The sequence below is a fragment of the Marmota monax genome, unplaced genomic scaffold, assembly GCF_021218885.2.
Source record: "Marmota monax isolate L192 unplaced genomic scaffold, Marmota_monax_Labrador192_F-V1.1 WCK01_AAM20220418_F8-fsc00069, whole genome shotgun sequence".
Lineage (NCBI taxonomy): Eukaryota > Metazoa > Chordata > Mammalia > Rodentia > Sciuridae > Marmota > Marmota monax.
This window is the reverse complement of record NW_026695243.1, coordinates 6429617-6450109: the sequence shown is the minus strand read 5'-3', so window position 1 is coordinate 6450109 and position 20493 is coordinate 6429617. Positions and strand designations below refer to the sequence as shown.

General features: G+C 37.4%; 1 protein-coding gene across 2 annotated transcripts in view; it reads right to left on the bottom strand.

Moving 5' to 3' along the window:
- Rnf38 (ring finger protein 38) overlaps positions 1–20493 on the bottom strand; it is a 127396-nt gene that overhangs the window by 69004 nt on the left and 37899 nt on the right. For both annotated transcript variants that reach the window (XM_046457329.2, XM_046457330.2), the window contains exon 2: positions 9902–9972. In XM_046457329.2, coding sequence (XP_046313285.1) covers positions 9902–9972 — 71 coding nt within the window. The remainder of the gene's footprint in view (positions 1–9901; positions 9973–20493) is intronic.

Below are 20493 nucleotides of genomic sequence, written 5' to 3'. Positions count from 1 at the left end.
GTTTCATATATATATATATATATATATATATATATATATATATATATATATATATATATATATATACATACACACACAGTGTGCAGATTCTATTTTCAAACATGGCCACAGAAAGTTCTCATATCCTACATTCTCTTCTTAAAATGTTACACTGATGTTCCTCCCCAGTTGTACGGCTGATGTTTTCTCCTCTGAATTTGGGCAGACCTGTGACTATGTTGGAAATGACGCTTTGTGACTTCTAAAGCTAGGTCATAAAAAAGACCCATAGCATCTGCCTGGTCTTCTTGGGACACTCATTCTTAGAATCAAGCCCAGGCTACATATAAGTGCTTAGGCTGAGAACCTTGGGGAAGTTCCAGCTGACAACCATCAGGCACATGCGTGAGGAGGTCTTCAAGATGACTAAAGTCTCAGTCACCATTTGACTGCAACTGTATGCCATACTCCAATCAACAGCCACCTAGATGAACACAGGAAATCCTGAAATCATGAAAAATACTAAAAGTACTATTGCTATGCACCAATAATTTTAGGGTAATTCATTATACGCCATTAAAAAATCAGAACAATTTAGCTTGAATTCAATTCAACTATGCAATGAAGGCAGAGACAATATTGAGGGGAAATGCTCGATATTCAATAGAATGTTTATTTATTGGCCTGGGTGCAATGGCACAAGCCTGTAATCACAGCGACTCAGGAAGCTGAGGCAGGAGAATCCCAAGTTCAAGGCAATTTAATTGGCTTATCAAGATCCTGTCTCAAAATAAAATATTTATAAAAGGGCTGGGGATGTAGCTCGGTGATAAAGCACCCCTGGGTTCAATCAATCAATCAAAAAAAAAAAAAAATAGAAGAAAAGGAAAGAAAGAAAAGAAAAAATAACAGTTATCTGTGTATCTCCCCATTGTCCATATCAACACACGTAACTATATAAATGAGGACATGGGTGGGATTTGTTGGGTTTTGTTTTTAAGCACAAGGAGTAGAACAACAAAAGAGGTCTTTAGGGCTGGGGATGTGGCTCAAGTGGTAGTGTGCTTGCCTGGCATGCGTGCAGCCCGGGTTCGATCCTCAGCACCACATACAAACAAAGATGTTGTGTCTGCCAAGAACTAAAACAATAAATATTTAAAAATTCTCTCTCTCTCTCTCTTTAAAAAAAAAAGAGGTCTTTAACTGACTTTTCTTTTCATATAATTATTCAGAGAAATCCATATTGAAAGACCACATATAAAAATTAGGTCATTTTCCCAAAGATGATTTAGAAATGGCCAATAAGCATATAAAAACATATTCAGCAACATTAATTATTATAGAAATGTAATACAACTACAATGAGATGCCACTTCACATAATGGATATAATCTGAAACACACAATCTAAACACGTTAGTAAGGAGAGAGAGAAATGGGAATGCTAATACATTGCTGGTGGGAATATAAAAAATGGTGCAGCTGTTTTGAAAATGGTTTTCTGGTTCTTCAAAACATTAAACAAAAATCTATCATGTGACCAAGTAAACAAAAACATACTTACATACAAACATTCACAGCAATATTATTCATAATAACCACAAAATCGAAGCAACCAAACACCCAGCAATTGGTGAATATGGAAAATGTGTTATATCCATACAATCAAATATTATTCACTCATAAAATGGAATAAAATACTGACTCACACTACAGGATGAACCTTAAAATGATCGTGCTAAGTAAGGAAAGCCAAACATGATTTTTTTTTTTTTTTAAAGAGAGAGTGGAGAGAGAGAGAGAATTTTTTTAATATTTATTTTTTAGCTTTTCGGCGGACACAACATCTTTGTTTGTATGTGGTGCTGAGGATCGAACCCGGGCCGCACGCATGCCAGATGAGCGCGCTACCGCTTGAGCCACATCCTCAGCCCCAAACATGATGTTTTATAGACAGAATGATCAGAGGCTGCCAGGAACTAAGAAAAAGATGATGGAAAGTAACTCATTTTTGAGTATGGGTTTTTGGGGAAATAAAAATATTCTAAAATCAGATGGTAAGGCTAATTGTTCAATTTGTTGAAAGTACTCAAGACCCTGAAATAAAAACCAAAAGGATGAATTTTATGGTATATGTATTATTCCTCAATAAAACTATTACTAAAATATTTAAGGCATGTTTTCTGATGTTATAGGAACTAATAAATCAGCTTTCTACTCATTTCCAATTCTTTTTGTTTATCTGGTTGGGTTTTTTTTATTGCAATCCTTCTACCTCAGCCTCCCGAATCACTGGGATTATAGGAGTGCGCCACGTTCTCCTTATACTAATTTTTTCAATACCACAATGGAGGCACACTCAGGTAATCATTGATGAATCAATGCCAATCAATGAAATTGACAAATCAATAAGTTTGATTGTATGGATATAATACATTTTCCATATTCACCCTGTGTAATCCCCTCCACTGAATGCAGATGAAACCTTTGACTTACTTCTAACCAGAGGAATATGACAAGAGTGACAGGATATCTTTCCTGCAATTATGTTTCCTTACATAAGACTCCATCTCAGCTGACTAGTGACTCTCCTATAGTCTAGAAGAAGAAAATAGCTAGTTGTGAACTGCTTAACAAGAAGATCACAACAGAACTGTGGTCAGACTCTAGAACCTGTAGTTGACTGGAGGCCAGTAAGAGGCCAGGGCCCTCAGTCATATGTCATGATGAAATAACTTCTGCCAACAACATGAATGCTTGAACATGAATCTGCTTGGAGGAAGCGGATTCTTCCAGAGTCAAGATTCCAGATGAGAATACATCCCAGTCAACACCTTGACCAAAGACTGTGAGACCCCAAGCAGAGGATCCAGATACAATTCAGTTATGCCTGAACTCCAGATCCACAGAAACTGTTAGATAATAAATGCTGGCTTATAAGCAACTGTATTTGTGGTAATTTGTTATACACAGCAACACACTAACCTTTTTTATTTTTCACACTAATCTCTTAAATGATATTCTTTCTTCCAAGCATCTCCATCCTTTCTACAGTTGTAATTCTGTCAATTTCTTCACATATTTCTAACGATTTTTGGCTTAAATATTTGGGATGTTTAGTCAGGCTGGGGTTGTAGCTCAGTGACAGAGCACTTGCCTAGCATATGTGAAGCACTGGGTTTGATCCTCAGCACCACATAAAAATAAATAAATTAAATAAAGCATTGTGTCCATAAAAATAGAACATATTAAAAAATATTTGTAAGGGCTGGGGTTGTGGTTCAGTGGTAGAGTGCTTGCCTACCATGTGGGAGGTACTGGGTTTGATTCTCATCACCGCAATAAAAAAATTACATAAAAATATCATATCCATCTACAATTAAAGATATTCTTTAAAATTGGGGTGTTTAGTACAAACAATATGAACTCTTTTCTTATGCTCTCATACAATCAACAGAGAAGACTTTTCAAAACATGGCGACTTTTCCCCACCAGCAAGTAAACAATGCTACAGCAGCAGACATCAGCTTGGTATCCTCTAATTTAATTCAGTTCTAATACTATCTTCCTGGAGATATCTTCAGATCTCACAGGTTGAGAAGCTCAGTCACAAGCCCCGTTTGTGACTATACTTCTGAGCAACCAGATATAAACTCAGGTTCCCGTAATGACCTCCTCAGATTTGATTAATTTGCCTGCATACCTCAAAGAACTCTGGGAAACACTTATGCTTACCTGTTTATTATATAGAATATTACAAAGGATTCAGATGAAAAGACACAGGGTGAGGCATGAGGGAAGGGGCATTGAGCTGTCATGCTTCCTCCAGATGCACCACCCTCCAAGAACATCCAGGTGTTTCGCTATCAGTAAGCTCTCTGAACTCTGTTCTTTTAGGGATTTATGGAAACTTCATTGCCCAGGCATGATTAAAGCATGGATAACCACTTCTTTCTCTCTCTCTTTTTGTCTTGCTGGGGAGAGAGCCCAGGGATCAGAGCATGCTAGGTAAGTATGCACTGCTGAGCTGTATCCCCAGCCCCTGGTAACCATGTAACTGGACAAAAAGTGTATGATCTAATGATAGTAGTTTGGGTGAAGAAACCCAGCAAGGCCTGTCTGTCCAGATTCTTTAGCATTCCTTTCTTGTGGGGATGGGGCAGAACCCCTCTGAAATGGGGATCTTATCATCTACTTTCAGACAAGGTAGGTCAAAAAATTTCTTTCTGGCCAGCTCCAAGGCAGGAGCAAAATTAGTCTCTATGACTGCCTTGCAGGGTGAAGTGGGGGTTTCTGTTTTTGTAGTGGGGATTAGACGGAGGCACAATCTACCACTGAGCCCATCCCAGTTCTTTTTTTGTTTTTATTTTAAGACAAAGTCTCACTAAGTTTCTGAGACTGGCCTTGAACTTGCAATCACTTCAGTCTCCAAGTAGATGAGATTACAGGTGCAGGCCACCACACCTGGCATATTGTTGGGGAGTGTATGAGCTAGGAACAAAATCCCAAAAATATATATCATGATGTCAAAGATGTGTTGGTTCATAATTGTCCTATTTTCACTATGCATTATGCCTTCTGACTCTAAGGCAGATTAATAATTTATGCTTTGAATTCTATTCAAATGTCATTTCTTTCTACCTGGTTGTATAGTGCTTGATACTTTTTTTAATGTGGTGCTGAGGATCAAACCCAGTGCCTCACAATGCTAGGCAAGTGCTCTACCTCTGAGCCACAACCCCCAGCCTCTAGTGCTTGATATTATCTTTATCTTTTCATTTTTCTGTCATTTCAAGCATATCTCATATAAAACATAAGCTGAAATTTTGCTTTTTAAACCAATCTATCATTTAATCAACAACTTTGATACATTCACCTTTTTAATGGATTAACTTTGCCACATTACTTTGTTTATCCTTACTCATATTCTAAAGGCTTCTAAACTCCTTATTGAATTTTTCATTAATAAAGTTTTCGGTTCCTCATTTTTCTTCTTTTAACTTAACATTATATATATTATCAGGGTAAATGGCACACACCTATAATCCCAGTGATTTGGGAGGCTGAGGCAGGAGGATCCCAGCCTGAGCAAGTAAGAGAGACCCTGTCTCAAAAAATGGGTGGGGATGTAGCTCAATGGTAAAGCGCCCCTGAAGTCAATCTCCAGTACCAGGGGTGGTGGTAGGGAATCATGCATGGCTATTTTTATTGTACAGGTTGAGCATCCCTAATCTAAAAATCCAAAATTTGAAGTGGTAGGATATTCACAGAGATCTATGCCAACATTCCAAAATGTGAAAAACTCTCAGATAAGGGATACTAAACCTGTGGTGAACTTTATTTTTTATTTTATTTATTTGTTTGTTTGTTTTTAATGTGGTGCTGAGGATTGAACCCAGTGCCTCACACGTGTGAGGCAAGCGCTCTTCCACTGAGCTATAACCCCATACTAAACTTTAATTTTCAATACTTTATTTACTTAATAACATGAATAAAATAATTCTTTAGATCTGTACTAATCCTACCACATTTTAAATAGACAAAGACTGTTCAGTTTTTTAAAAATCTACTTCCTATCTTAAGCTAGTGGGACTCTCCTCACCAAGGAGAGTCCCACTAACTTATCAGTGGACTCATACACATGTCCCTAAGAAACTTTCTGTTAAATAATTTTCTGCATGCTTAACTTGTTCCTTTTCAAGTACTCTCTTAGGCTGTTAGAGGTACCATTGTCCAATTAGTATCAGAAGTTCATGATCCCTTCAATTTATTTTTATTTTTTAAAATATTTATTTATTTATATATCTTTAGTTTTAGGTGGACACATTATTTTGTTTCTATGTGGTGCTGAGGATGGAACCCAGCGTCTCATGCATGCTAGGCAAGCACTCTACCATGAGCCGCAACCCCAGCCCCTGATCCCCTCAATTTAGAATTATAGAATGGTAGACCTGCAATGAACTTAAGACCACCTAATCCAAGGATAACAAATAGGTTTTTTTCACATACCAACCTATTGGTCATGACTACCTTGAAACAATGCTGAAGAGGGTTCTGAGGCTGTGTCAATTAGCAGGAAAAAATATAGTTTTCAATGAGTGGTATCTGCCAGGAGGATTTCGAGGGAGAAACAGAGACCCATATGCCTATTCAGGCTCAACATCCCATAATATCTACATCACCACTGCCCCTGCCACCACCCACACCACACATACAAACACACAAATTATTAGGCTTAAAAAAGTGTTATTATAAAATGTAAGCATAAATAACAACTACATTTATTTTATTTTATGTTTGGTACCAGGAATTGAACGCAGGGGCACTTAACAATTGAGCCACATCTTGAGCCCTTTTTTATATTTTATTTAGAGACAGGGTCTTGCTTAGTTGCTGAGGTTGGCTCTCAATTCATGATCCTCCAACATCACCTTCCTGTACCACTAGCCGTGCCCGGCTAACAACTACATTTATTGTACCCGGCTAACAACTACATTTATTAAGTACCATTCACAGGCAAGACCCTATCATAAATTTGCCTAAAGTCATCTAGTTTAAGAGGTGGTAGAGCTAGGATTAAAACTTAGGTCTCTGAATTCCATATAATTCTTTCCATATTGCTTTCTGAGGTCACTTCACAAAACACACTCCACAAAACAGTTGTGGATTAAAGCATATTTTCTTACTGAGTTTCAGCATGGTTTCATATCTACAAGACCTGAGTTATCCATTTTAGAGAATTAAAAGTCAAGTGTGTTCATCTATTCCTCCCATGCTCCCCCTCCCTACTCCACTATGAATCAGCCTCCTTATATCAGAGAAAACGTTCGGCATTTGGTTTTTTGGGATTGGTAGGGCAGAGGGGTGGGAGGGGAAGGAAGGGGACATGGGGTTAGAAATGATGGTGGAATGTGATGGACATTATTATCCAAAGTACATGTATGAAGACACGAATTGGTGTGAATATACTTTGTATACAACCAGAGATATGAAAAATTGTGTTCTATATGTGTAATAAGAATTGTAAAGGCAGGGGCTGTGGCTCAGTGGTAGCACACGTGCCTGGTATGTGTGAGGCACTGGGTTCGATTCTCAGCACCACATATTAAAAAAAATAAAAGATCTATCAGCAACTAAAAAATATTTTAAAAAAAAAGAACTGTAATACATTCCACTGTCATATATAAATAAAAAAAAAAATATGCAGGTTAGGGAAAAAAAAGTGGCTTTTGGGAGTGAAGGAAAAAAAAAGTAAGAAAATTAAACCTAGATAGAAAGACCCACATGAATCATTAAGTCTCAGCAATTCTTCTCTTTCCTAATCTAATAAAATTGTTTATTTTAAATATTCATAAAAAGCATGTATGGACACTGTTTCATATTGCCTGTAAAGACATTTTTCTTTATCAGGAGAAAGTACCATTAAAGATGGAAGTTTTTTGATTCACACACATACACACACACAAAAAAAAGTCAAATGAGTTGGCATATTTATGTTGAGTATTTGTGTTTTGTAAATATATTCTATTCACAAAATAGTTTGAAAGGTGAAAAATAAATTATAAAATATATAGTTAGAAGACCTTTATTCATTCCCTTTATTTTGGTCTGGAAAACAACCATAGTATACACAGATCAAGCAGGCAAGAAAGGAGAGCAGTCTCTGGTCGTTCTTGGGTCTGATGATCAAATAACAATTTCTCTTGAACCTTTATTTCCCTCCCCCATGTATTTCTGAGAAAAATCTCATCTCCCAAAATCAGCAAGGTGGGGTAGGAGTTGTAGTTCAGCAGTAGAGTGCAGGTGTGAGGCACAGGGTTCGTTTCCCAGCACCGCATATAAATGAGTAAATAAAATAAAGGTCCATCAATAACTAAACATGTACACATACATATGTGTGTGTGTGTGTGTGTGTACACACACATATATATATAACTTTTAAAAAATCAGCAAGGTAAAGATGGAGAAATTAGGAGAAGAACCATTTGAAGGAGACAGGGGAAACCTGGCAGAGGTGAAGAATTATCTCATTCCCTGTTGGGCAGGGTGGAGCATGCCTGTAATCCCAGTGACTCGGGAGGCTGAGGCAGGAGCACTGCAGTATAAGGTCAGCCATTAGTTCAAGGGCATTTAGTAAGACCCTGTATCCAAATTTTTAAAAAGGATGTGAGAGGGCTGGTGATGTAATTCAATGGATAAGAATGCCCTTGGTTTCAATTCTCAATACTGGGAGGGGGTCATACCTAGACTCTAATATTAACTCCAAAACACCTTCACAATTATGAAACACAATCATTTGTAATATTATTGACATAAAGTAATTTTGCCTTTTCCTTCTATTATCACTCTTAATTTTATCTTTTTTTTTTTTTTTGGCAGGGGTGGTAGGGGAATTGAGGATGAAACCCAGGGGCACTTTAGCACTAGGCTATATCACAGCCCTTTTTAAATTTTTTTGAGACAGGTCTTGCTAAATTGCTGAGGCTTGTTTTACTCATGATCCTCCTGCCTCAGCTTCTTTTTTTTGGTACTAGGGATTGAACCCAGGGGTGCTTAACCACTGAGCCACATTCCCAGCCCTTTTTATGTTTTACTTTGAGATAGAGTCTTACTAAATTGCTGAGGCTGACTTTGAACTTGTAATCTTCCTGACTCAGCCTCCTAAACCACTGGGATGATGAGCCTGAGCCACTGTGCCTGGCTATCTGTGCAGGTCTCTGCCTTAGTCTCTTTTGAGTTGCTGGGATTACAGGGCATGTGCCAGGGCATCTAGCTTCTTAAACTGTAAATGCTCATTTCTTAACTCTGTAGTACATATTACATTTTATGGAGCCAATTATATAATTGGAAGCCTTGGTAGCTTGCCTCTGAAAGAAGTTAAAAGTGAAATCCATGCCTCTGGATTGCTCCAATAACAAAAGAATGGAATGCTTTGGAATGCTATGAGCATACCACTTCCTCTATAAACAGTGTCTGAGCAAAGTTCACAAAGACAGTGACACCAACACACAAAACAGAGAAAGTCATTTGGAAAATCCCAATGATGGACCAACTTCTTAATCTAGCTCCAACAGAATGAGAGAGGAGAATCAAAATAACAGAGAAAAAGATTGCTTGGATTGTTCTGTACTGGAAACTACCAATGGATTAATATATTCCTGCACAGAAGACAAGGACATGGGAAGAAAGTCTCTGGAAAGTGAAGCTGGATAAGACTAAATGTTAAGCTGTTTAGATCAGTAGTAAACATGCTAAACATCCAGCCCACAGAAATATCTACTGGAAGGGTGGGCCAACAGGTTTGCTGATGAGTATCAGAAAGCTCCCAAGACCAGGTTTCTTTTGAGATAAAACGAACAGAAATAAAAACAACACAAACAAAAGCACCAATAGTTTGGATATGATTAAAAATTAAAAGAAAAAAGCCCAAACCAGAATCACACAGGTTCCATTCTCAAGCCCCAAGATTTAATGTGGACTTTGGAACCAAAGAAGTATTAAGAAGAAAACATAATTTAACATAACTAATCAACTCCAAAAGTGAATCAAATTGGAATTTCCAAGACAATTCCAGTTAGAAATAAACACAAGTTGCTAAGACTGCTACTAGTTTTGGGAACACATTTTCATATATTAAGATGATCTATCTAGGCTGTGCAGACAAAGAGGAAGACAGAGATAAAAATAAGAAAATGGAGTTACTTCTAAGTAAGAGTCCAGCCCACCTCCTATTGAGGAACTATCCTCAGGTTTTTTTGGAGCAGTCTAATAACCTGACACAAACCAGAAAGAGACTCTCTGCATCTCAACATTGTGCCCACCAAGTCACTGTCTAGGTTCTAGATCCAGATTTATGCAAGTGAACCCAGTAATATAAGGGTAGCATGCATTTTTATCATGATAGACATCAGCACGGACCTCACCTTGTCACTGTCATCATGACAAATGTGATCGTGATGGATGGACTGGCACTGAAAAGAAGCACCAACACTACCTATAAGAAAAAGGGAGGAAAGGTTAAGATGCAATAATTGCTTATATTTGAAGTGCTTTACCAATTAAAAGTGCTTATACATCCATTATCCCATCTAATACTCAATAACATTTATAAACTGGCAGGGTAGGGATTATCATTCATGCATTTTAACAGAAGAAAACAAAATAGAGTCTGATTCTCACAAAGTAGCAGAAAGTAAAGTGGCAGATCTTAAACTAAAACCCTGTTATTCAACCCCTAATTCACCACTCTCTACCATCGCAAGTCATCTATTTTCTAAGTAAGGCCACTTAAACGCATAGCTGTCAATAAGACAAACTTCTGTTAGTGATGAAAATAAATTATATTCCTTTTCAGACTACACATACTTTGAGGGAAACATTGACCCTATAAATTCTCAGCATATAAAAACACAATGTAACCTACAGATTTCAAATGTTTTCATTATTTTAAATGTACATACATTTAATATACCCAACCGTTTGCTAATTTGAAGAACTATCTCCTAAGAACAACTGCTCTATGAAAATAGTGATATTTCTAACCAATAGGAAAACAAACTATTATTCAATAAATGACTAGAACAATTTTATTATCCATTTTTTAAAAATTTGGTTCCTATTTCACCATGTTAAAAAAAATGGTGGCTCAAAGATCTATGTAATGTAAAAACAATTTTAAAAAGTTCTAGAAGAAAATGTAGGGAAAAAAAATTCTAGAAGAAAATGTTTTCTGTTTTTTTGTTTTTGTTTTTTGGTATCAGGGATTGAACTCAGGGACACTCAACCACTGAGCCACATCCCCAACCCTATTTTGTATTTTATTTAGAGACAGGGTTTCATTGAGTTGCTTAGCACCTTGCTTTTGCTGAGGCTGGCTTTGAACTCGCCATTCTCCTGCCTCAGCCTGTCAAGCCACTAAGGATTACAGGTGTATGCCATAGCGCTCGGCTAAAGAAAAAAAAATCTGCTGAAAGAAGATGCTAAACGTGAACGCTGCGATAAATGAAAAATCAGCACACATGACTCCAGACCAAAGATTACAAAAATTTTTGTCTTTATTTTAGGTAGGAGTTCAGGGACACCAAGATCGCAGAGGCAGGGTCTAAGAAGGATGCTGCTGCAAGACAAGACAGGGAGATGAGTCCTGTCCCTGTTATTATATAATAAGTCCCATTACCATGACAACTCCTGCCACAGGTCCAGTATTTTAAAATGACCAAGGGGCTAAAATGGGAAGTATTCTAGTTAAGTTTTCTAAACTAACCAATGGTGGGGAGGTGGGAGATTAGATAATATTCTAATCAGGTATCATAAACTAACCAATGGGGGCATATGGGGTAAGGTCTTTAATCAGGTCTAGATAGGGAAGAGAATGCCTCACAGCTCGGTGTATAAGATAATCATTTCCAGGGCTGGGGTTGTGGCTTAGTGGTAGAGCACTGGCCTAGTACACGTGAGTGAGGCACTGGGTTCGATCCTCAGCAACATAAAAATAAAATAAAGGTATTGTGTCCACCTATAACTAAAAATAAATAAATAAATATTAAAAAGAAGATAATCATTTCCAGACATGGGGGCCTTGAGTTTTTCTCTTGATCCGCCCACTCCACTCTGCCTAATGGAGTGTTACTTCTACCTTGACCTTCAATAAATCTGTGCTTTGCCTGTTACTTGTGCGTGTCTTGCTCACTCTTTGTTCAGGACACCAAGGACCTGGATGCCAACTGGATACCCTGATATTAACATTTATGTAAGAGAATCTTTCACTTAACCACCCCCCCATTAACCTAATTAATAGAGCATGCCAACTACATTACTTGGCAACCATGCTTATGAAAGAAATTATATTACCCAACAGTAGACTGGGTCTAGATGAGAAACATGATAAATATCTAGTAGAAAGCCATGTTTCTGAGCTTTCCTGAGAGTGATGGTTTGTAATTGGGCATATCCCTTCCAATCCTTGTCCTTGCAGAGGATCCTGGAAACTATGTTTATGAAGTTCTTGTAAGAGATAATCTTCTCCCATGAGAATTACAAAACTCTGGGCTCACCCAACGTGAACACCATCTCTTTGAACCTGAACTGTCAAAAGAGCACTTCTATATGAAGTATGGACTCTCGGTGCATTACTAACAAGTTGTGGTTTCTGTCCTCTATACTTCTGACTAAAGTGGTAGTAAAAGAGACCCACACTGGTTTTAACATCGGTCTGAAGGGTATTTTATTTAATTTAGAGACAGGGTCTCACTGAGTTGGTTAGTGCCTCAGTGAGGTGAACCTAAGAAGTTGAACCTAAGAAGAATTCCCACCATTACCTTTGGTTGTTACACTTAAAGAGATAGCATTAGTTTATAAAATTTAGAGTGCCATTAATTCATATGCCCAATTATTTCACATGACATTGAAAAATAAGGCTGCCAACTAAACTCTAACATGAATGACCGTTTAAAAAATCCTAATTTTGCTGGGCACAGTGGCCGATGCCTGTAATCTCAGCAGCTTGGGAGGCTGGGGCAGGAGTATCACAAGTTCAAAGCCAGCTTCAACAAAAGCGAGGCACTAACCAACTCAGTGAGACCCTGTCTCTAAGTTAAATAAAATACAAAATAGGGCTGGGGATGTTGCTCAGTGGTTGGGTGCCCTTGGTTCAATCCCAGGTACCCACCAAAAAAAAAAAAAAAATCTTTATTTTCAGGCTGGGGATGTGGCTCAAGCGGTAGCATGCTCGCCTGGCATGCATGTGGTCCGGGTTCGATCCTCAGCACCACAAACAAAAAAAGATGTTGTGTCCGCCGAAAAGTAAATATTAAAAAAAAAAAATTCCCTCTCTTTAAAAAAAAATATCTTTATTTTCACTCATTGAAATAACTCTTTTAAACTTATTAAATGTAGATTTGTGTCATATATTCTTTTTGTGCATTCATAAAAAAATGAGAAATATACCATTCCTACAAATTCAAAATATCAGAGAAAGAATTCACATTAGCATACCAGAGAAAATTATTTACTCTTACTCATCTACTCAGTATAAATTATCATCCCCAACTCATTTTGTATGGCCAAAAGAGAGCACTAAAATAAGAAAATAATCTTACTCATAAACACAAGAATAAAAATAAATAAAATTGCAAGTAAGCAGGAAAATGAAATGTGTATAATATAGTGAGTGGGTCACCACAATCTATTCATGTTTATTTACCCAAGGAAAGTAAGACTGATCCAATAAAAGAAAAAATAAGATGCTGGAGTTGTAACTCAGTAACAGAGCACTTGTCTAGCATGCACAAGGCCCTGGTTTCAATTTCTATCACTGACAATGAAAAGTCCTAAGTACCAAGAACTAGAGTAAAAAATGAACTTTACAAGTTTGATTATGTCATAATATTTATTATCTATTTTCCTCAAAAAAATTGTCAAAAATAAATAAAAATTAAACTTGTCAGTAAGCTTAACAAGTTTTTGCCACTGGTGACAATTCTGGGGAAAATGAGATAGAGCTGACCAAGAAGGTACAAATATGGATAAAAAATAATATAAACCACAGAAGTCCCTCCAGTACTAAGTCTAGTTAACATTAACTAAGTCAACATATAATGACTCTGAAACATTAAAACTGGAATAGTAAAATAATAAATCAAAATGAACTATTCAAAACAAATTGTATGTATTTCAAGGGGGAGTTAGGAAAAGTTTAATTCTATTAAATTATACTCCTTTAACTAGTCCCGTATGAACACAATATCTTATAAGTCTGAAATCAGATGGGCTAAAATAAACCTAATAATTAATAATCATAAGCACACATTTTCAAAGAGGTACTACAACAGACAACATTATTTCATCCTACACATACCCATGTATTTAATGTATCATGTTAGATTTGTTTCTATTGGATACAGATACAGAAAGATATTATATGAAACTGGAAACACTTCATATATTATATTCTAATGAGTGTAGGGAAGAACATCATATGGGACCATCATCAAAACCTTGGCCTCCAAGAGTTGGAAGGATTAATACATTATTTATCAACTTAAAAATCTCATCTCAAAGAGTGTGTTAAATAAATGAATAAGGGCTGGGGATATACCTCAGCTGATAGAGTTCTTGCCTCACATGCACAAAGCCCTGGGTTCAATCCCCAGCACCACAAAAAATAAATAAATAAAAATAAATGAACAAGCTGGGTGCAGCGGCGTACACCCGTAATCCCAGCAGCTCAGGAGGATGAGGTGCTAAGCAACTCAGTGAGACCCTGTCTCAAAATAAAATACAAAACAGGACTGGGGATGTGGCTCAGTGTACCCCAAAACAAACAAACAAACAAACAAACAAACAAGGGCTGGGGATATAACTTAGTGGTTATATGCTCATGCTTAGCATGAGCAAGATCCTGGATTCAATTCCTAGTATGGCGAAATAAACGAACAATAAATGAAAAGCTGGCTGCGGGACTCACATGGAAAAATAATTAAAAATGAACCTAGAGACTGACCCTATCCATACCTTTTCACAAAAGCGAATTCAATGTTGACCATGAACCCAAATGTGAAATGTAAAACTATAATACTTTCAGATTACACAGATACAATTTAGGTAACCCTGGGTTATATGATAAGCTTTCAGATACACACTAAGAGCACAATTCAGGGGGGAAAAAAAAACTGATAAGATGAACTTCTCCAAAATTTAAAACTTCTGCTCTGTGAAATACAGTTGTTGTTTTTTTAATATTTATTTTTTAGTTTTCAGCAGACACAACATCTTTATTTGTATGTGGTGCTGAGGATTGAACCTGGGCCGCACGCATGCCAGGTGAGCACGTTACCGCTTGAGCCACATCCCCAGCCCTTGTTTTTTGTTTTTTGAGAATTTTTTATTTGTTCTTTTTAGTTACACATGACAGTAGAATGTATTTTGACATATACACTGAGTATAGCTTCCTATTTTTGTGGTTGTACATGATGTGGAGTTACAATGATCATGTATTCATATAAGACCATAGGAAAGTTATGTCCGATTAATGCAAGCGTCTCTCCCATTCCCAGCCCCATTCCCTTCCCCAGTCCAATTCAGTGGATCTCCATTCACTCCCCCAGCCCCCACTCCCCACCTACTGTGAGCCAGTATCCACACATCAGAGACAACATTCAGCCTCTAGTTTGGGGGGATTGGCCTATTTCACTTAGAATGACAGTCTCCAGTTCCATCCATTTATCGACAAATGCCATAATTTTCATTCTTCTTTATGGCTGTGTATATGTACCACAAAGACACTTTTAAAAGAATGAAAAGGCTGGGCTTGGTAGCAAATGCCTGTAACCCCATCAGCTCAAGAGGCTGAGTCAAGAGGATCCTGAGTTCAAAGCCAGCCTCAGCAACAGAATGGCACTAAGCAACTCAGTAAGACCCTGTCTCTAAATAAAATACAAAATAGGGCTGGGGATGTGGAGGTCCCAGAGTTCAATCCTTGGTACCAAATAAATAAATAAATAAATGAAAAGAAAGCCATCGACTGAGAGAAAATATTTGCAAAATACATATATAATAAAGAACTCCCTAAAAATATTCAAATAACTCTTAAAACTCAACAAGAAAATGTACAACCCCATTTAAAAATAAGCAGTTTCTCTTTGACTTTTACCATGAGTGTAACTCATTCCTGTGGCCAGATGTGGAGATGCCTGCTTCTAATCCCAATTACCTAGGAGGCTGAGGCAGGAGGATCACAATATGGAAGCTAGCCTGGGCAACTGTATCATCCCAAAATCAAAGGGGGAGAATAAAACACCGTGTCCTTCAATACCCCTTTTCTGTTCCCAAAAACCTGGCCAAGTTAAGAGGACAATGAGGAGCAACATAACTGGTTTCCTTTGTAATACCATGTATTTTATTTCACGCAATTATGAATATTTTCCTACACAGCCTCTTGGTGGTACACACCTGTAACCCCAGCGAGTTGGGAGGCTGAGGCAAGAGGCACACAGCTTGAGGCTAGGCTGGGCTACTTATCAAAACCCTATTTTAAATAAATAAATACAAATATGGCTGGGGATATAGCTCGAAGTTACAACAAACAACCTTAGGTTAAAACCCTAGTTCTTTAAAAAAAAAAAAAAAATACTTTCCAGGTAGGGATGTGGGAGCATTTGCCTATCATGTGTGAGATACTAGATTAGATCCCCAGCATTGGGAAGGGGTATGTGAATATTCTCCTGGAAAGGAGCCTACAGACTTCACAGACTGCCAAAGGAATTGAAGGACAGACAGACACATACACAGCTTAAAAACTCTTTTTATTAGGGGCTGCAGTTGCAGCTCAGTGGTAGAGTGCTTGCCTAGTACATGTGAGGCAATGGGTTTGATCCTCAGCACCACACAAATATAAATAAATAAAATGAAGGTATTGTGTCCATCCACAACTAAAAATTAAGCAAACAAACAAACCTTGTAACTAGCAAAAGACGCTGGGACCACAAGAACAGACTCAATCAAAAGCACTAAAAGGGAACAGACAAGAAACATTCTGTGAAGAGTAAGAAAAATATGTGAAAATCAGGGAAAACAGCAGTGGGGAAATGAAGTCAAAGTATGGAACAAAAAAATGTATAACTAGAGAATGCAAAGAAGTCAAGGTTGAAACAGTGATGGGGAGGTGGAAAAACTTCAAAGTAATTACTAAAAACATCCTGCTGGTGTTTTTGGTCTCTAGGAACAAAGTGGCAATGTAGAGACATTACTTGTCATGTTCACAAAGACTCCTGCACTCCAAAACGTAAGGTCAATTTTTTTTTTTTTTTTTTAATACTGGGGATTGAACTCAGGGGCACTCAGTCACTGAGCCACATCCTCAGCTCTATTTTGTATTTTATTTAGAGACAGGGTCTCACTGAGTTGCTTAGTGCCTCGCTTTTTCTGAGGCTGGCTTTGAACTCAAGATCCTCCTGCCTCAGCCTCCCCAGCCCCTGGGATTACAGGCATGAGCCATCGTACCCAGCTCTGAGGATGGCTTTGAATTTGCAATCCTCATGCCTTAGACTCCAAAGTTGCTGAAATTACAGGCATACACCACCACACCTGGCTTATGTTTTTATTTTTAGACAGCATCTTCTAAGAAGCCCAGGCTTGCCTGGAACTTGCAATCTTCCTGCCTCAGCCTGGAGATTATAGGTGTGCATCATTGTATCCTGCCCTTTTGTCTTCTTATCTCCTCCCAGTACAAAACCCTTGCATCTCTTTAACAGTCAGCATCCTCTTAGATCTGCAGTGAGCCTCAACACACTCAAGCCTCAGCACAATCTTCTTTGTAGTTCTACCTTTTTCCTGGGGAAATGGCTTAGTCTGCCCACCAAAGCTACACTTCTTTCCTGTCACAGTACCATTTTCTGTGGGCATACAGAGAATTCTTGTCCTTCTTGTACTATGTCACTTTGTGGGGCTGGTGCTTTCCACGCTTCTTATAGGAAGCCCAGTGGGTTTCAGAATATTTACCATATTGGCAGGAGTGCTACTGGCATGGTAAACGCTACAACTTTATGATGATATCTCTTGCTACTTCTCCTTTCCTAGCAGGAAACTAAAATGTAAACACATACGTGTAGCGAATGATCATGTTAATATATAACAGACTTAAAATATCAGCCTTTCTTAGTGTCAGTTCCATCCAGAATTCATATCCCCCTCTTTTGACATGTAGCTTTTCAAATGTCATGTTCTATCAAGGATAGCTAAAATATAGCAGACTTTTTTGCACACTGCTTTGTAAAAATTGTTATATTGAGATTTTGAAACATAAACATAGACTCTTTTTTCTTTTTCTTAGGGACAAAACCCAAAAAATTCATAAACCTAAGCATGTGCTCTACCACTGAGCTACATCCACCTCCCAATCTTCTTAAATAAGCAAAAGAATAACTGTTGAGACATACACATATTCCTTGAAATCTATGTACAAAAAATCAAGAGGCGTTAAACCACAAAACTTGAACTGAAGAGTCTTCACCAAAGTCTACATATTTTTAAAGGGAAATTAACTCTTTAACTTGTCATAAAAGTGTGGCATTCAGTCTGGGGTTATAGCTCAGTGTTAAGAGTATGTGTGTAGCATGCGCAATGCCCTGGGTTAAAACCCCAGCACCAAAATTTTTTTAAAAAGTAGCATTGAGTACTGTCAGAATTATTCCTCAATGTGTATATGTGAGAGAGGGGTCTTCTGCCTTCTAAAAACAACGTGTTAACCTAGAAATAGGACATGGGTTCCTCCTATTCATTTCCTAGACTCAACAGCTACCTGCCCATCATCTTGCAAAGATTTTGTTTTCTGTGGTGCTTAGGATTGAACCCAGGACCTCACACATACTAGGAAAGTGATGTACCATTGGGTAGATCTCCAGGTCTGAAAAGACTGGTTTATAAAAGTGAAAGGTTTGAACTACAAAACTCAACAATGGGAAGGGCAATTGCACCAACCTAAGTACTATATACTTTCTCAGACCTATTCTGAAAAACCAAAAGAAAGGGGCCAAAGTTTTAATAAATACACACACACACACACACACACACTTGTTTAAAAAAAGATAGATCTTTTGTTTTATATATAATATATGCTTTATATATTTGTCATATGTATGTATTTATATGTTAAATATGTAGATATATTTTAATTGTATTTTTTTTTAAAGAGAGAGAGAAAACTTTTTAATATTTATTTTTTAGTTTTTCGGTGGACACAACATCTTTGTATGTGGTGCTGAGGATCGAACCCAGGCCGCACGCATGCCAGGCAAGCACGCTACCACTTGAGCCACATCCCCAGCCCTTAATTGTATTTTTTTAAAGTCAATTAAAAAGATCAATAGTTGCTAGGGACAACAGAAAAAGGAGGTATGAATAGGTGAAACAGAACTTTTTAGGGCACTGAAATTATACTATATGACATTATACTATATAATGGTAGATACGTGTCATTATATATTTGTTCAAATCTGTAGGATGTGTAAACAAAGAGTGAATCCTAGGCTGGGGTTGTGGCTCAGTGGTAGCATGCTCAATCATCTAGCACATGTGAGGCACTGGGTTCAGTCCTCAGCACCACATAAAAATAAAATAAAGGTACTGTGTTCACCTACAACTAAAAAAAGATTTTTTTTTTTTTTTAAGTGAGCCCTATTGTATACTATGGGCTATAAGTGATACTGATGTGTTAATGTAGGTTCATCAATTGTAATAAATGTACCACTGTGGTGGTGAAATCTTTATAATGAATGGGAAGGCTAAGCTCATGTGGAGCAGAGTCTATGGGAGCTCCTCTTAATTTTGCTGTGAACCTAAAATGACCCTCAAATATAAAAATTAAAAACAGGGGCTGGGATTGTGGCTCAGCGGTAGAGCGCTTGCCTCGCATGGGCAGGACCGGGGTTCCATCCTCAGCACCACATAAAAATAAAGGCATTGTATTGTGTCCATCTACACCTAAAAAAATAAATATTTAAAAAATAAATAAATAAAAAACAAGTGTAGCTGACTAAAATTTATCTTATCAACAAAAATCCCTGAGTCTTTAACAGTACTCAATAAAAAGAAAAGGAAAATCTTTGCATCTTAAAGTATGTACTTTAAAGAGCTTTTTATTTCAGTAACTAAAAAACCAGGCATTCTTCCTTATCTTTCAGGATAACCATACAACTGGTTTTATTTACAAAATGATGCCAGCTAAAATATGCAGAAGGAATTTTAAAATTAGAAAACATCATTTTGCAAACCTAATAAAATTACTTGACTGATCCAGCCAAGAATTATCAAAAAGATAAAATTATTTTGTTAGGTAAATGGCTGATGGGGATTTGTTAAGTGCCAAAGTAACACTATAGAGATTACTGTTAGCTGCAGGAAGAGCCTTACAATAAAGATCTTAATCCAGTGGTCAATCTTAACATCATATAATGTGCAGTACTAGATTATATATTAGTTTAAAAAACAGTTAAAAAGTTTAATCTTGTTATTAAGTGCCAGTACAAATCCCTAATGGCTTCAGAAAAAAATATCTTTGGAGAAGGCAGATGAGACCAACCCATGAGCACTGGCCTTCCTTGTCTATGAAATTCCTCGGAGACAAAGACTCTCCCCTCCACCCCATCCTTCCCCCAACATGCATATAGGTTAGGGAGACAGAATTATTGACCTAAGCTGGCACTAGAGGGACACAAGGTACAAAAGGACTGAATCCCCATGCCTTAGTGATCTAACCAGGCCTTCCTATATACCAGTTAAGTACACAAGCTGATGAACAAGGTTTGGACCAATTACTCTCAATACATCATAAGAGCTCAAAGTAGTAAACTTGGAGTCACATGTGAGGTGTGACAGAAGTTATATCTCAAATTGGGTCCCAATGATCAATCCAAAGGACAAGCTAGCAAAGTGAAATTCAACCATATATTGTTGGCATATAAATTTATGAAGTCCCTCAGGCTAAAATTGATATTGTAAAAGATACAAATCTTACATTGTA